General features: G+C 34.7%; 2 protein-coding genes across 4 annotated transcripts; one reads left to right on the forward strand and one right to left on the reverse strand.

The window, feature by feature from the left end:
- Nucleotides 1-924: 924 nt before the first annotated feature.
- On the forward strand, nucleotides 925-5,932 carry LOC126739807 (prostaglandin E synthase 2). Its single transcript, XM_050445626.1, has 5 exons — nucleotides 925-1,314; nucleotides 1,388-1,597; nucleotides 4,834-5,036; nucleotides 5,093-5,360; nucleotides 5,576-5,932. Exons 1-5 carry the CDS (start codon nucleotides 1,012-1,014, stop codon nucleotides 5,774-5,776), a joined length of 1,185 nt encoding a protein of 394 aa, XP_050301583.1. The 5' UTR covers nucleotides 925-1,011; the 3' UTR covers nucleotides 5,777-5,932.
- Nucleotides 5,933-7,346: 1,414 nt separating this feature from the next.
- Nucleotides 7,347-17,546, reverse strand: LOC126739699 (uncharacterized). 3 transcript variants are annotated; one of them, XM_050445491.1, is made up of 8 exons: nucleotides 13,964-14,092; nucleotides 11,822-12,029; nucleotides 10,533-11,764; nucleotides 10,148-10,472; nucleotides 8,668-9,834; nucleotides 8,307-8,596; nucleotides 7,879-8,249; nucleotides 7,347-7,820 (listed from the first exon to the last, which is right to left on the reverse strand). In XM_050445491.1, the coding sequence occupies exons 2-8, from the start codon at nucleotides 12,023-12,025 to the stop codon at nucleotides 7,591-7,593; spliced, it is 3,819 nt and encodes a 1,272-aa protein (XP_050301448.1). In that variant the 5' UTR covers nucleotides 12,026-12,029; nucleotides 13,964-14,092; the 3' UTR covers nucleotides 7,347-7,590. The 3 variants fall into 3 exon arrangements, with proteins under 3 accessions (XP_050301448.1, XP_050301446.1, XP_050301447.1); XM_050445489.1 differs by lacking the exons at nucleotides 8,668-9,834; nucleotides 13,964-14,092 and adding an exon at nucleotides 17,391-17,546; XM_050445490.1 differs by lacking the exon at nucleotides 8,668-9,834.
- Nucleotides 17,547-17,840: the final 294 nt, after the last annotated feature.

Here is a 17,840-nt window from a genome sequence, read left to right on the forward strand (position 1 = left end):
TTATTTATTATTTGTATAGTCGGGTGATTTGTTATAGATAGGATTTTAGAAATGAATTTAAGGGCAATTATCTTTCTTCTGTGTTCTAGATCCATGACAGATGCTTCTGCCAAAAGTGCAACCTTAGGGGTAGAACGCATACATCCCAGACATATACGTAAGCCTTCATAAAAAACCACATCCAATCTTTTAACAAAATTATTTGCAGACAGGAAATTAATGAATTCTACAGAGATTCTGTTTAAGCCTTTATTTTTAATTTTTTTAACGTCTGTCAGATTTAGATTAAAAATGTCTCTAGCAATTTTAATATTATTAAATTTGCCTACATTAAAACCCACTTTTTCGGTGGATTCTAAATAGACAAGAAATGGGCCAGTATCATTTTTAGAATAAAAAACTGGTTCTTTTTCAAGGTTGTTTTTTTAGTATTTGAAGCCTCTATTGAAATACTACAAACATCAACATTGCCATTATCTATAGGGTCACATTCTTTTGGCATTGTTGTCATGGGCTGGGGGGGCCGCCCCCCCCTGCTTCACTCATAATACTTTAACTTTAAGCAATGTAATTGGAAATAAGCATGCACAAAATGGAAATTTTTCAGCCAAAAAGCAAATAAAAGCAAGCTAGTATGTAGAAAGCTTTAACCACATAGAGTAAGCTCAACTTACCTTTTACACGCAGACAAAAAGAAAATAAATTAGTAGGACAAGATCGAAACACAGCCTCTAAAAATATATTGTAGCCTGTCTCGCGAGCGCAAGCCGAAGAGTGAAAACGATAAATGCATTTTATTTCTTGAGTGCTCGCTTTAAAATTCTAACATGATTTTTTAATCTAATTTTCATTGTTCAGTGCACATATAAATGCACCATTAGACGGTCGTGATCATATGATTGCAGTCAAATTTGTCAAACAAAAGTGAGGTTGTTATTTTTATTCTTCGGAGTCGAAGCCAAATATTCCGGAGAAAGTTTTAACGGTATTTATCCAAAAACCGTCAAAACAATGAACATTATAACGAAAAAAGCACAAAATGTTGGTAGATCGGTATTTTTCGGTGCCCAAAGCGTTTGCCGAAATACCTGTCCACTTCAAAATACGATTTTAAAACGATGTAACAGCAGCAAACCATCCTCTGGAATGTTTAAAGGGGTATTTAAAATGGGACTTGCTGGTGTTGCTGTGGGTGCTATCGTCGGTACAGGGTATACAATTCATAAGCAAAATAACCCTAAGGATCATCTTATTAACGAACAGAGCTTTATTGAGATGGTAAATGAATTACCAGAGATTAAACCCAGTCGAGAAGTAAGTACACTCAAACCCACCAAAGCAAGAACTGTATTGATCCGTCTATAAGAAAAACTCTAATAATTTATAGGTTCGATATGAAAATGATCAAAGTGGTTTGAAGTTGACCTTATTTCAATACCAAACCTGTCCATTTTGTTGTAAAGTTCGAGCCTTCTTGGATTATTATGGAGTTTCTTATGATGTAGTTGAAGTCGATCCAGTTTTAAGGCAATCAATAAGATGGTCTCAGTACAAAAAAGTGCCTATTTTAGTTGCAAAGACAGAGAATGGGTATCAGGTAAGAAAACTCAGTTAAATTTAACTTTCACAGACAGATCTAAAGAATGCCATATATGGTGATAGAAAGTATGTGACGGAAGAAAACATCTTCTATGTTTTGACTCTTATCAAATCAAATCAAAATGTTTTTATTTGTTAAATATTTAAGAAACAACACTGGTAATAAAAATCATAATATAAACAAATAAGGAAGATGTGTTGTAGATAAAAATGCATCATACAGCATAACTGTGTGGTGCAGACCTTTAAAGCTAAACCTAAACAAATTAACAACTATGTCGGTTAAGGGCGGAATACCATGGCATAGAATTAATAACCAATAATTATTATTGTCAAGTCTTTGACACTTGGAACAAAATGAAGCATGACCAGTGCTTTAAGAAATCCCCGCCAGAAATGTCAAGGGATAGAGCACCAAGGTGTCAAGGAGCAAGAGATTACTCTTGACAATAGGGCAGTTTATTTAAAAATAATGAACAACAACTCATTCTTTTTACTAAGATATATTAACTAGCTTCTGATAAAGTATTATATTGTTTCTAATAAAGTTTATTCACTGTACCACTAGCCACAGTTACAGCTAATCTTTTTATGCATCAGGTCTGTCAATCACATAGACCTACAGAAGGTTTTTCTTTTTAACAGGTCTTATACATAGAAGTTAGAGATGCAAAAAGTAATTTAATAATAGAAAGATAAGTAATTTAAGAATAAACATGCTAGAGATATTTATGAACTAAATGTCTAAACATTTAGTATACCCTCTAACCAAGCTTTTAAACTCATGTGTAAATGAGGGAGTCTATCCAATCAGTTCAAAGTTCAAAAAGTCCAATGTCTTAAATTCTAACCATATCAAAAGTGTTTAAGGTATGTCTAAAACAAAAGTACCCTACTTTGAACAAAATAAAATCCTTAATAGCTTTCAGTTTTGGTTTAGAGAAAGAATATACTAAAAACACAATTTTGGAGTTCTTTGGAATATGGGGTTGAGGGCCTTGAAATGGAATCCCACATTGGGGCAATACTTTGTACCTGTGAAAACCTTTGACTGCATATCCCAGAAGATCCTTCTTGGCAAGCTCAAACACTATAGGGGCTTGACACTCCTGTCAGTCTGTCACTTCGCGAAAATTGTTTGGCCTGAACTTTATGTGAAGAATGCCAAATATCTCATGGTGTATCACAAGGCTCCGTTTTAGAACCACTCCTATTTATTATTTATGTCAATGATATACACAGGTCAGTTGACTGTAGAGTGCTGCTGTTTAGACACTACTGCTCTTTAAAGGAATAAAAATTTGGAGAGTTAGAGCTGAAGCTTTGAAGTGAACTCCAATTTAGGCAGGTGGTTCAGAGCAAATAAACTTAGTCTGAACACATTAACAAACCAGAAGAAATGCTTCTTCTTTTATTGCACAATATGGAGGGTAGTAATATTGAGGGATCAGATGTGTGGTCCCTGGACATCTTTTTGGATCCTAATCTGATCTTTAAAAAGCATTTGGATTGTGCTGCTAGAAAACTGACAAAGCCTATTTATCTCCTCAAAAACTTAAAAAGAACAGTTAATAGAAATGTTTTGTAAATAGTTTTCTATGCTTCAATACAGTCTACCTGCAATTACAGTCTTTTGACTTGGGGTCATGCATCTCAGGCTAGGAGAATTTTGCAGTCAGTCTCCTTATACTCAGACTCCTTACAAGTCAAGTCAAAATATACTTTATTTGCTAAGTTTACAAACTTGTGCTAAAAGGTTTCTAATCCTAGAATTTATAATACAAGTATTTATTTGGTTATACAGGATACAGGACAAAAACAGAATACAGAATCGATTTTGATTGTACATAGAAGCATATTTTATATGAAACTGATTATAATGAACTGAACGAGCAAACAACCCCCCCAACTCATGCCTGACAACCCTGACTGCAAAACAACCAGAAGAAAGTTTAGCAGCGAGGCCCAAAACGTGGTTGTCAAACCTTAAACTCTCATCAATGAAGAGGCCGAGAAATCGACAATAATCCCTATCATGTAGTGGGCTCTGCTCATCAAACAAAAAACCCTCTACATTACACTTAAAGCCCAGAACAAAAGTCTTATCAACATTGAATACAAGCTGATTGCAGATGCACCACTCTTTAATTTTGTGAAGGTTCTCTACTATGAGAGATCTGACTACTTTTTGATCTTTGTTATGCCACAGAATTGTAGTATCATTGGCAAACTGAACCACTAGTCCATGCAGTGATAGAGAGCTTAAGTCATTAACGTATAATAAAAATAAAATAGGACCCAACACTGACCCTTGAGGTACACCACATTTAAGATGTGCTATCCCTGACGAAAATCCAGATGCAACCACCTTCTCGGTGCGGCCAGACAGCTATGACTTCAACCACCCCAAAGCCACTCCCCTCAATCCGTAAAATCAAGCTTTACAGCAGTATTCCATGATCCACACAATCGAAGGCCTTGGACAGATCACAGAACACCACTGCTGCAGCCTCCTTGTAAACACTCTCCAAGAATCTGAAAATGGCATCCTGCGTGCCCTTAGATGACTGTAATCCATACTGATTAGGGGACAGCACATTGTATTTGGTCAAAAAAGAGACGATTCTCTTTTTTGCAAGCCGCTCAAGAACCTTGGAGAGGGTAGACAAAATTGATACACACTGCCAGAACTTTATATCTTTGAATGTCTAATATATGCAAAAAATAATCGAGATAAACATAACCTAAGTTCATAAGTTGAATCTCTAAAAGACTAACTTACCCTAGGGGTAAGTAAGTCTCAATTTCGGAGACACAATTAATACTGTATCTCAACTACACATTATCCAAATGAACTTTTAAACAAAATAACATTTTGCTTACTCTGTAAAAAAACTGCTGGCCGAAAGAGTGTTTTATAGCCTTGATGAGTATTTGCAGGCAAAATTGTGAAAGCCCAAGTATAGTTTATGTACCTAGTAGGATATAATATCATTTTAAAAGTATTAAAGACTCCAAAGTATATATTTTAAATGTGTATTTTTTTATTTTAAACTTGTAATATTTTTAGGATTTTGTTCATAGTAAGATTTTATTATATGATATTTAGACTGTGCCATTTTATTTAACGAAGGCACATTTTTTTTTGTAAATATGAATAAACTTGACTGTACTCTCATCTTTAAATAAAACACATTCTACTTCTATATTTCAATCTCATCTTTTAAATTTCAGCCTTTAAATGACAGTACAATGATTATATCAGCTTTGGCCTCCTACTTAAAAGATGGTGATAAATCTTTGCCAGAAATAGTAAAGTGTTTCCCATTTATAAGTTTCTATGATGAAAGTGGTGCAAAGAAAAATGAAATAATGAATAGATACTTTTTGATGTTAAATAGTGAAAAGTACCATAAGGAGAAAGAAGAACAAATGAGGTAAGAACTAAAAGACTCATAGGATACATATAAAATGTTATACATATTTTTTTTAGCGAAGAACGCAACTGGAGGAAGTGGGCCGATAATGTTTTGGTACACACTCTGTCCCCAAATGTATATAGGACAAGGGAAGAAGCCCTTCAGGCCTTTAATTGGTTTTCAGAGGTGGGTGAATGGGAAACGAACTTTCCGCCATGGGAGCGAAGTCTTATTATTTATGTTGGAGCATCTGCTATGTATCTTATTGGGAAAAGGCTTCAGAAAAGGCACAATTTAAAACAAGATGTTAGGCAGAGTCTTTATGATGAATGTACAAAATGGGTAAGATTTTGCTTCAAAAATGCTGTGAGCTTTAATTTACCTTAAATAAGATAAAATCTGTGCAGAATTTATAGTCATTAGCCTAAAAATGAACTTAGTATTTATTATTTGCATCACTATTAAAACATAAGTCTGGAACAGCTCGAAAGCAAATTTTTCGCTTTTTTTGAATTGATTGATCAACAATATGATTTTATTACCTATCTTTATATTAGGTTAGAGAAGTGAACAAGAAAGGAACAAAATTCCTGGGAGGTGATAACCCTAACCTGGCCGATTTAGCAGTTTATGGAATTTTAAATAGCATAGAGGGTTGTACTGCTTTCAAAGACTTATTGAATGAAACGAAAATCGGCAGTTGGTATTTTTCGATGAAAGATGTGGTGTCACATCAACAAGGTGCTAATTTTATTTAAAAAGTTGTTCATTTTACTTTTTTAATGACTTTGTTACTTAAAGAGCCTTTGATCCTCTTTAAAGGAAATTGTACACATTTTAAATATTGTATTTATTTAGAATTCTGTTTGTTATACTAAAATTATTGTAATGTAAATAAAATAATGTTGATTTGTGTTGACATTTTTATTCATGCCAGCATTGTTTTCTTGAATAATTCTTAAGCATGGAGAACGGCTACCTTTATCGAAAGCTTTTGATTATATTATTATTTAATAATAAAAATATATTATTATTATTTCATAGAATCAACAAGGTAACTGCACCCAAGACTTTTGCTTAAAAAGTAAGCAAACTACTCAACGTATAAGACGAAGCCATGTTAGTTTTCATTTAAAATTGATTGGAGCAATGGTTTCAGTTTTAAATTGTTTCAAACATCTTCAGTATGAGATACATCTTAATTATTGCGCTACAGTCATCTATAGGAACTGAAATTGAAAGCAAGAATGAGCCAGGAAGGAAGGAACTTTTTGGTTCTAGAATTTACGAGATTGATTCAACCTTCTATCTTTTAACTTTGATCCCTCATACTGGACCAAAAAATTGTACGGCAACCTGGCTAATACCTTACAAAAATCTGCTTTTAAAATTATCCAATATGTTTACTGTCAAAAACGGTTTACTGTTATTGTGATAGAGTGAAAGATAAATCTAATCTACCTTATGAAAAAAATAAAACAAATTTATAATTATGTTTATTTAACTTGTCTGTCACCAACGCGAATGCAGGCATCTTTTAAATAAATGGCATTATTCATTGGTCTTTCATAAACCTTTTCATTTATGCAACCCCAGTAAAAATATTAAGGACGTTTAGGTCTAGAGATCTGGGAGGCCATAAGCTTGGACCAAGTCGACCGATCCATCTGTACTTTACCATCAAACTGGTCAACCATCATTTTGGAACCACATTATTCGGCGACTGGCCAAAGGAACATCTAAAAGGATTGTTAGATCGTTTTGACCAAAACCTAAATAAGCCTGCCAGTTCAAATTTTCTGGTAATTCGAATGGACGAATTAAACGGCCGTTCAAGATACCGGTCCACAACGTTTACTTGTACTGCGACCTTTCTTCTCGAATAGAGTGGGGATTTTGTAATGCATAAGTGTGCAAATTGTGTATGTTCATAAATCCATCCTTTTTGAATGTACTCTCATCCGATCACAGTATATTTTCTAAAAAATTCGGATCCTCTTAATGTTTTTGCAACATTCTGTGGCAAAATTGTAGGCGTGGTTCGTAGTCTCGAGGCAGTAAGCTTTGTACCCGTTGAACATGATATGGGTGATTTTGAAATCGCCTAGTGTTGTCGTTTACTACCGATTTCAGTATCCCTGTTCTTTTAGAATAGTTGGCTATCTAGAAGACTAGAATTGTCATGATGATTTCCTACAGAGAGATGAACTTTAAAGGAGATATATATATTTTTTGATATTAAAAATAGGGCCAGCACATGAATAATCTTTAAGTCTTTGGATATTAATAAATTAGGTCGATCAGGTTTTTTAATTAAAACTATACGAATTTATAGAAAAATTGTTTATTGAAGTCCATCTATTTATTCTAAGACAATTACTATCACAAAGCATTACATTTACAGCAGCTAAGCAGAATAATATGGTAATATAAAAAATGAGCCGTTACTTTTTAAAGGCCTTATCAATATTTACACAATTATTTAATAAGTTAGCAATAATTTAAAAAAAACAACAAAACTAGTAATAAATAACTTAAAAAATAATTATACACTAACTCATATCACAAAAGTTTAATATCTTTGCGTGACTTGTCTGATCCAATCCAAGTAATGGGCCACTCTAACGTACACACCAGGAACGCCAACTTGACCACAACCGATTCCCCAGCTCACCACGCCTACCACTTGCCAGGTACCACCTCTTTCACATACCATGGGACCACCACCGTCTCCTTTGCAAGCATCTTTGCCTTCTTCACCACCAGCGCAAACAAATCCTGGGTGAAGTTTAAACTCATAACCTGAAGAAGAAGAAACCAATAAGATACCTTTTAAACTTCATATAAACAAACTTATTACCTAATCTAGTGTTCTGTAACTGCCTTTGGCATTGCCCAAATCCAACAATTGGAACATCGACTTCCTTAAGGATATTCTGGTATTTTCCAAAGTCACCAAAAGCGTCTTTGCCCCAGCCGGTGGTCCAGCATCTGGTTCCGGTGTAGTCATCTTGAGGATGAGGTAAACAAGCGGGGGCAATGTGAGGATGCTTGGCGAAATCGACGGGTGTGCTCATTCTTAAGATAGCGATATCATTGGCCAGCGTACCGGCGTAGAATTCTGGATGAACCGTTAAGCTTGCAATGTCCCGTTCGATGTAAGGGTAGAACTCTACATCGTGGTTCACATCCCATTCACCCAGACGCACTCGCAAGTCAAAGTTGGTGTATCTGAAATAATGTTATGATTTATTTAATAAACTTTAATCAGCAGCTTCAAATACTTACTGCTTAACGCAATGGGCAGCGGTGATGATATGCAGGGGATCAATCAAAGTACCACCGCAAACGTACACACTCTCCTTAGGGTCTTTCTTTAAAATCGCCACTTGCCATGGGTATTCTCCAAACTCAGAGTCTCCATCTACGTACACTGGGTTCTTGATACGTCCATTAATGCCTTGAGAATGTCTAGTGCCGCAGGTGTTTCTATTTACACTTGGTACTGGCCTGACTGGTCTACGGCAACACACGTGTCTTGGACCGCAAGTTTGAGGTCTACCGTAATATGCTTGACGCTAAAATGTGAAAATAGGTTCATTAGAATTGGTTCTTTTATAAATAGTTTTATCAATTGAAAACTTATTACCTTCTGGGTTTTGCTTCTACTTTCATTATGGGTCAAGTCATTGTCAGTAATGTCTCGTTTTCTTCTGCTACCAGGGAAGGTTACCGAACTACTCTCCCCTTCGAATTTAAAACTTTTTCCCCCACGGAACCCGTCTGTTGGATACTGATCCGGAGACCAAGTGAGCCTACTATTGGTTTCCCCCTCGTCAAACCTGATACTTTTCCCAACTCGAATCCCTGAGGATTCTTGTCGGTGCTCAGGTGATGCCTCTCCCTCATCAAATTTAATACTTTTACCTCCACGGAACGTGTGATTGTCAGCCAGATCATCTTTTTCAATGCTATTTGAGTCTAGTTGATCAAATCTTACATCATTTCCATAATTTATAGAACCATCATTTACTTTCTCAATATATTGCTTCAGTAGATTTAAACCACTTGTGTAAGTGAGATTATTATATGATCTGCCATAGAAGGGCTCTTGGTAGCCACCTCCATAGTTTTGAGGATCATCATAGTATCCTCCTAGGGAAGGTTTATTGGGAAAAAATGGACCACTTGGGCCATCATAGCTTGGCGGATGATCATATTCAATTGCAGGACCTTGATAATGACCGGGAGGACCATGGTATTCACTCGAAGGATCATAATACTGAGATGAAGGTTTATGATAATGGCTAGGAGGGCCATCATATATCTCTGGAGTATGGTGGTAGCCCGGTGGGCCGTGGATGTATTCGGGACCGTGATGAAATTCTCCAGGATGTTCCCTGTAAGGTCCGCCATAACCTTCATGTGGTGAAGAAACGTATCCATAGCCACCCTTATGCACGTGGTAATGTTTATGCTTGTTCAATGAAACTATGCGCTTCTTATATGCAACCAGATCATCAAATTTGTTGACCAAATAATCGTTAGGGGTGATATGTAAGTTTATATGGGGTTTGATTACTTTATTTCCATAATCATCTTTTGAAAATTGAACAGACACCAAAGGGTTTACAGAAACTAAACCCAAATTGATACCAGTATAACCAATAGTTCCGTGGTGGGGATAAACATTATTGGGAGAGTAAGGGTACCCACCGCCTCCCTGGTAAGGTAGACCAAAAGAGATGCCTATTGATGGCTTCAGCTTCTTCATTATATTGTCGTAGGTACTTTGATATTGGCCTTGATATTGGCGCTGTAACAATACAGCCACATTAAGGATCTTATCATTTTCGAATTAGTTTTTCTGGTAATTTTGTTAATTCCTCAAGCCAAAGAGGCAGTGGGTAGATTTGTACATAGAAGACTTCGCCATTAGTTCATTATTAATGTCTTTATATGATAAAGTAGGTAACTTCCAACCAGGGAATGTTTTTAACTATACATGTTCCAAGTCGTCATTGTTATGCAATTAAATTTCAGTTAATTTGTTAATCTTTTAGCTTTTTAGTAGTAGACTTACCTTCAAACTCGTCCATAAAGTAAATAATTGTCAAAAATATACTTACTCCTTCAATATTGTGCTCTCCGTCTTCTTTATTATCTTGCTTTTCCTCGGCAGCAGCTTCACGTTTTCTTCTAGATTTTTCAGCTTCTTTGCTTTCAGCTTCTACTGTTACATTAGAATTGGTCACGTCTTTTGGAACTCTTACAACAGTCATATTTCCATTTCCATCGGTGATTACTCTTGTTTCTTCCTTATCACTTTCTGCCTCAATATCACTCTTTAGGTTTCTAGGATCTAGGGCGAGGTATAGATCATCTTTGCGCCCAATGACGTCATGGGTCGGACATTGATCATAAGGAACACACACACAGTCATAGTTTTCAGCTCTAAAAATAATCACAACAATGTAAATATATAAATACAGTTTAAATGTTTAATAAGCTCACCTGGCTGATTCGACACCTTGGTACTTATCAGCATAATTTGAGCCAAGGTAGTTATTGTTAACGGATTCAACATTGAGTTCTTTTTTGTACAATCCATTTGAACCGTAGTAGCCACCAGATGACCCAAAACTGTTGCTGCCAAAGCTAGACGAAGCACCAAACGATCCTAGCCCCGAAGCAGATGCTCCAAACGTCTGAGGACCAAAGTTCTCATTAACCGGCTTAACTCCTCCAAAACTGGCTCCAGAAGCTCCGGATCCATAGCTGGCAACTGTTTGACCTCCATAAGTACTTCCACCGAGTCCAGCATAACCTTGATTAACATTTCCCAGAGGCAGATTGCCAGTACCTATGGGAATAAATCCGTTACTATTTAAAGACGAGCTGCTTCCAAAGGAGCTAGATGAATGTGATAAGGTGTCCAGAGAGGTAGTTACTGCTGCAGCAGCTACAGGTATAGGATTAACAACTACAGTTGGTGCTTTGTTAGCTCCGTCAGCGTTATGGTGGAAATGATGATGCACGTGTTCTACTAAACCTCCTTTGCCAGCGCTGGCCGCTGTAGCTGTTGCTACACCACCTTGGGCATTAACAGTAATTTCGACTCTCTTGTCCTTGTGAGTCGCTCCAGAAATGGATTCGAACTGATAAGGCGCATCTGGAACAGTGAGACTCGGGCTGGGCTCTTTGTTAAAATAGTCTAGACCTGGAGGTTTATTTAAAAATTCTCCTTCTGCAAGAATCTCACCGCCAGACAAGAAGGGTGGCTTGTTAAGCCCGCCAAAGTAACCTGGTTTGCTTCCTCCCAAAGTGTTTCCAGAAAAACTGGGACCGTAATTTCTTCTTGGTGGTTTGTTGGGAGAATAAGAGGGCGGGTACTTTCCAGGTGGTGGACCGAATTTATTCCCATGGGGGACTGGCAAGGGTTTGGGTGGTCCGTAAGTTCCTCTGACTCCCTTTACTGGGATGGTGGGGATTGGACGGCCTACTGGATTAATTGCCACAGGTTGGGCGTAAATTAGTTCTTCTGGGCTGATGTATGGGCGTTTGCCTTCGATTTCTTTGCTACACTGCATGAGGCCTAGGTAGCAAAGCCTTTCTTTGATCACATTCCTGGCTTCTCCGTCATCTCCTTTTTGAAGAACCTCTTGCACGTTAGGATCGCTGTATATTTCATCGTATCCCTGCAGAGCTCTTCCTTGTCTTTGAGAGACTAGGATTTCATCAATTACCTGTGGGGAAATACATTGGTTTATACAAGAGGTGTGTGAATGAGTTGGTGATTGTACCTTTTCAACGTCAGTAGTATTTTGCTCAAAGTTTTCAGTTGCCGCCGGTTCTAAGTCGAAAGAAGACATGGCAATGTTTTGGATTTCTTCATTTGAGTTTTGAGATGGGGTCTCCTCGTTTTGGTTCCACGACCAGCCATTTTGTTCGGCAGATGTTACCGTTAGGAGCAGGAGTAGTGCCCAGGGGGCCGATAGGAATTTCATTATTCTGAAATAAAATTTTTTCTTTTAACATGATTTGGTCATAAGGTTTCACTTAAGGTAATTGCTGATTATCAAATTACCATGTAAATTAAAACCAAAGCGAAACATGAAATCCTTTTATTTATATCATTCATTTTACTGCACTTTCACTCATTTCTCATTGTTATATCGGCTTAAGACATTTAAATACAATGATGACTGGCCTATTGTATGCTAGTTGAGTGTGAAATAATGATTGCCTAAGAGTTATAAATGAAGAGATTATTTCTGATAAATAGAAATCAATTTCTAATTTCCCGAAATGAGATGACCGCCCTCAGATTTGTCATTTTTGGTAAGTCGTAGGCCAGAGGCCAATAACACCGATGGATGTATGTCAACGCCTCCGAACGCTTTTACTTTCTTTGGCATAGAACACTTTCTTCGGCTGTTTTGTTTGTAGTTGATGATGTCATCGAGTTCTTCAGGCTATTTTATATGTATGAGGGCGCTAAGTTATGTAATTTGCCGTTGGGTTAGTATATAAGAACGACAATATTGGTGTTAAATATTATATAATATATTATGTGATGATAATGATGTTTGATTATGATAAGTAGATGAAAGTTAAGTCATAAAAAGTAGATGGGATTTTGGTTTATTTTTTTGTTCTTATATATTTTAAGTTTGATTTTCATGTTTTTGTTGTAATTTTTTCCCTCCCTTGACCTGTGAGTTTTGCTAGCCTCGTTAGATTTTGGTCATGAACAGCTAAACTACTACAGCAAACCGTTGACATTTTTCCATAAAATTTACAAAAATTCGATACATTGATGTTTTGATGTGATTTTCCTGGGATATCTCAATAATGTCTCACGAAGGTTTCATGGCAAGATGGGTTTTTGTTCGGTGTATTACTGGAATATTCTGAGAATATTTTTGTTAATTATTTCTGACATATTTCATTCATTGTTTTAGATTTTTTGTTATATTGAATAAAGTTATAGAAGATATAAATCTTTGAAGTAAAAAATTATCTTCATTTTAAAATATTTATAAACTTTTTTAAATTTTAGTTAAAGTGTACAGAAAAGTTAATATCAGAAGAATTAAAAAAAAATATTTAAATAATTTAATGGAAAATACAAAAATAAAGGAAAAATGTATTTAAAAAAAGGTTAAAAATATTCTTTAAATGTCAATAATGTAAATCTTACAGTACTTTGGTAAGAAATTCCAGAATATAATTTATTTAAATAATATATATTTTTCATGGAATACATGATTGTTTTAACCGCTTATAGGACATCCCTTAAATGTTCTAATATTATTCATTTAATATTTCGGATATGTTCTTTCACGAGATAAGATTTTGGTTTTTTTAAAAGAGAATATATGCTTTGTTTTCAGATAGTTCAGCCGCATATTGCACTCAAACACTTTTCAGATAAACATTCCTAGGACCTATGACTAAAAATTGAAAATTGAATTTAAACAAAAATATATAGAAAATTTCTTCTATTATGCTGTTTAAATGACAAAATTACTATCTATAATTTCAAATTAAAAATACACCATTGAAAGATCAAAAAGAAACTAAAGAATACCTATTAAAGAAACTCTAAGGTCTACTGGAAATATGCTGGTATTAAATTCCATTTCCAATATTATATATTATGACAACAGTCTTTTACATCATATTCCTGAGATGTTCTAATGTTTTGTTTTGGGAGACAATTTTTTTATGAAAATTTGAACTTATGTATTTATACGGTAGGTGAATAGTACATTCATTATTTTATGAATGTTCCAAATAAATATTCACGGACTATATGAGTTTTGCATCTGGAATTTAACTTTATTCATAGCCTATATAAACTTATTAACAAATAAATAATTTATATACTATATAAGACAATCACTGTTAGATTAATGGTAAAAAAATAAGAACCCACTCACCAATTTTTCACAAACACCGGCACCAAAAAAACTAAAAAAAAACATAACAGTTCCGAAGACACTGTTAAAATTTCACTCTCTATCACCGGATTATATAGTAACCCCCACGCGACCCATTTCACTTTCTTCAAGAAGGAATTGACCACATACAAGACCGTTTCATGCTGACATCAGTCATGTTGAATAAGTGGTATTAGAGCAACGATAATACCCTTGGGTTTGAAGGTTCTTTTGGTTGGGTAAACAATGTCTGGGTTGTAATTATTTTTTTTGTGCAATAATGGGTTTTCACATGTAAAGAAATTTTTCGAGGTGAAAATCAATGAAGAATTTGCAAGTATTTTTGAAAATTGCGAGAGTCATTATAATAGTCCGGAAGCTTCGGGGGGAAATTGTCCTTAAGCATATTCGTAAGCGCGAGTCCCTAACTTAGGTGGTTGTGGTACAGAGAATAGGATTTGGAAGATTCTCTAATTTTTTTAAGGATTTTGTCATTATCATCGAATAATTTTTCTATAGAATAAGAATGTTAGGAGTAAAATTATCTAAAATATTTTTTTTAAAGTTTGGTTTTCGTGCTGGGCTATCTGCGGAGCTGAATCTCAGCCGAGTTACAACCACCGATTATTCGAAGCCTTGGAGAATGATTATCAGGTTTATTATATATCTACACCGACTTTTCCAAGGCGTTTGATCCTCGTGAAGTTTCGATTTTTAAGCTTGAACACTTTGGAATCTAGGGATCGTTGTTACAGTGGTTGAAGAACTCTGGCATCAAGGATAGTTCAGGGAAAGTCCGGTATCTCTTACATTTCTGGCCTTTGATGTTTCAAATATTTACTAATGATTTTTATAAATACTTTTTTATTTTTCGCTGACGATCTTAAATTTTTAATGATAGTAAGTGATACTGACAGATTTGGTCTTGTTGAGTGGTGTCGCATAAAGCTAAGTGTCTTAAAGTGTCTTGGATGTGTTTTACTGTGTGAAACTCAAATGCCTGGAATAATTGTGTATTTATTCCAGGGAGTTGATCACTTAGATTCTCTGACATTCCCGTTAAAAAATCAAATGAACCTCAAATGCCTGGAACAATGATATACTTATTCCAGGGAGTCGATCACTTAGATTCCCTGACATTCCCGTTAAAAAATCAAATGAACCTTAAATGCCTGGAATAATTGTGTATTTATTCCAGGGAGTTGATCACTTAGATTCCCTGACATTCCCGTTAAAAATCAAATGAACCTCAAATGCCTGAAATAATTGTGTATTTATTCTAGGGAGTTGATCACTTAGATTCCCTGACATTCCCGTTAAAAAATCAAATTAACCTCAAATGCCTGGAATAATTGGGTATTTATTCCAGGTAGTTGATCACTTAGATTCCTTGACATTTCCGTTAAAAAATCAAATGAACCTCAAATGCCTGGAATAATTGTGTATTTATTCCAGGGAGTTGATCATCATTCATGGCAGGTCACAACTTAAGTTTTTTTCTACGTGTTAATTGCATAACAATTAATAGAAGAAACGTATTCATTTACCCTAGCAGATCAATAATATTCTCTTAAGTTTCCTATTACAGACTTATGACCTAGGGTTTACCGTTGATATTCAACTCTCATTTGTACCTCACATTAACTCCATAGTACCTAAATCACTTCAGATGCTTGGATTTATTAGAAGATGATGTCATTTTCATTTTCGTTATATACCTACATCAGCACCATTGCCATTGAAAAAGTACAAAGAAAATTTCTCAGATTGATGCATTCTCAATGATGATTTTCAGCTTTGTCTTGATTTTCTGTAAATTCGCAAATGGATACATGATATTAAAATATATCATAAGTTTCCTAACGGTACCTCTAACTGTCATCTTTAACCTCCTTTTATTTAACATCAATCTGGAAAACCAGGTCAAAATTATCCTTTCATCGAACTTACTATGGACAAAACTTCTTTCCGACAAGATGTGCTAATCTCGCTAATTAACGAAACCGAAAGTTTGATAGAAAATTAAGAAATTTACAGCTGTTTGGAAAAAAGCAATTTTTTAAAGTTATTGTACAATTTTTGAATACAAATATTAAATTTAGGAAAAAAAATAGTAACAAAATCAGGCATTTTCTGAATTCAAACGTATTTACAAGATTAAAACTTGAAGTTTGAAACAATCAAAATAACAACATTCCTAATTATTTAATGATCTCAGAAATTGAAGAAGTTGGCCTAAACTAATATTAAGTTAGTATCCATAACCCTGAAAAAATATAAATGAATTCATAAAATTGAAGTTTTGAAAAATTCTTAGACAAAATTTATTAAGCCACAGGACGTTATTTGAACGAACCACTTTAAAGATTTTGATCTAAAAGGGAAAACCAAAAATAAAAATAGGGAATAACAAGCTACTAAAGTTACATTAAAGATACAAATTAAGAAACATGCAGATGTAGATACAACTTTGATAATGATTTCTCAGTTGAGTACAAGAATATCTTGAAAGAAAGAAAAAATCATTACAGCTTAAAGAAAACTGGTATATATTAAATGTATAAAAATTCAGAACTTGAAAAACTTAAGAAAATCATTTTGCGACTTCAGTTTTGCAGGATTCTTGGCCTGTTTCTTATTTCATATATCATAATTAATGGCTTTAAAGTCATTTGGCCAAGATTTTCCTTTGAAGATTAAATTTGCTCAAGTATCAATGATTCATGCTTATTGGATAAAGTTAATTGAAGCATACGTAAAACCTAAGAAGTTCCATGACAGATTTTCATAGTAACCATTTCCGAGGAAAATTTGCTGAGTTTTTGGCTCTAAAACTGTTGGCCTTCATAGTCTCCAGATTTAAATCTTGTGTATTTTTTTCTAAATAACTCAATGAGAAATATCCATAGTAACATCAAGAGCAATTTGGCCTATCTATGATCTAAATCCTTTGCTGTTTTTTTTGCAGATAACTCAAGAAACTTTATGGATAATTTTCACAACATTCATGCAATTTTCACAAGCAACGTGAAGAGCAATATAAACTAAAATTGCAAAAAACCACTTAATTAGTTTCCGATTGATTATTAAAAATTATACCATTGCTATTTTTTGATGTAGATGAAAATTGGCTGATATGGATTGCATAAATTCCCAGATCTAATTCCTTTGATGTTTTTTTTGAAATAAATCAAGATGTTGTGACATTTGAGCTAAAATTGATTGTGCGCTAGTGGCTCCCAAGTCTGGCCTCCTGAATCCCCAGATCTAAGTCCTTTTACTATTAACAGTATTCAAAATCGGTTTACAATTGGTATATAGGATCGTACTCTTTTTCTTAAATTATAAACATATGTATTTACTTCTTTTAAGATGAAGACATATTTTATGCAGAGAGAGTGTTTCGCGATTAAAACACAAGACTTACCAAAAAAACGATATAATAATCCAAGCTGCAAGAAAACTCCTTTCTATATCACTATCCTTAGGTCTGTTATACTTAGTAATTAAATAAATAAATAAATAATTTACAATAAATAAAATATCTTTATTTGGTTACTTGAGACTTTCTTAAAGAAGTAACCAAAAGACACTGATGATATGCCTCAACTCACCCGAGGTTTTATATAATAAGCACTAGTAAGTATCGGTTGCATTGGGTTCCTCAAGAGGGGTACCGATAACCGGACTTTTAAGAATTGGTGCGTACAAACGGATCTAAGAAGGGGTTATGTAATCATTTCTTGGCGGGCTGGGGAATTCTGAATGAAATTGTATAACACAGAAGAAATGATTAATTTTTTTTGCTTTGTTTTGATGGCATTGAACTCGATTTTTGTAGGATATTAGGTGTAAGATGTGGAATTTGATACTTTTT

The sequence above is a fragment of the Anthonomus grandis genome, chromosome 8 (genome assembly GCF_022605725.1).
Source record: "Anthonomus grandis grandis chromosome 8, icAntGran1.3, whole genome shotgun sequence".
In the NCBI taxonomy this organism is placed as follows: domain Eukaryota; kingdom Metazoa; phylum Arthropoda; class Insecta; order Coleoptera; family Curculionidae; genus Anthonomus; species Anthonomus grandis.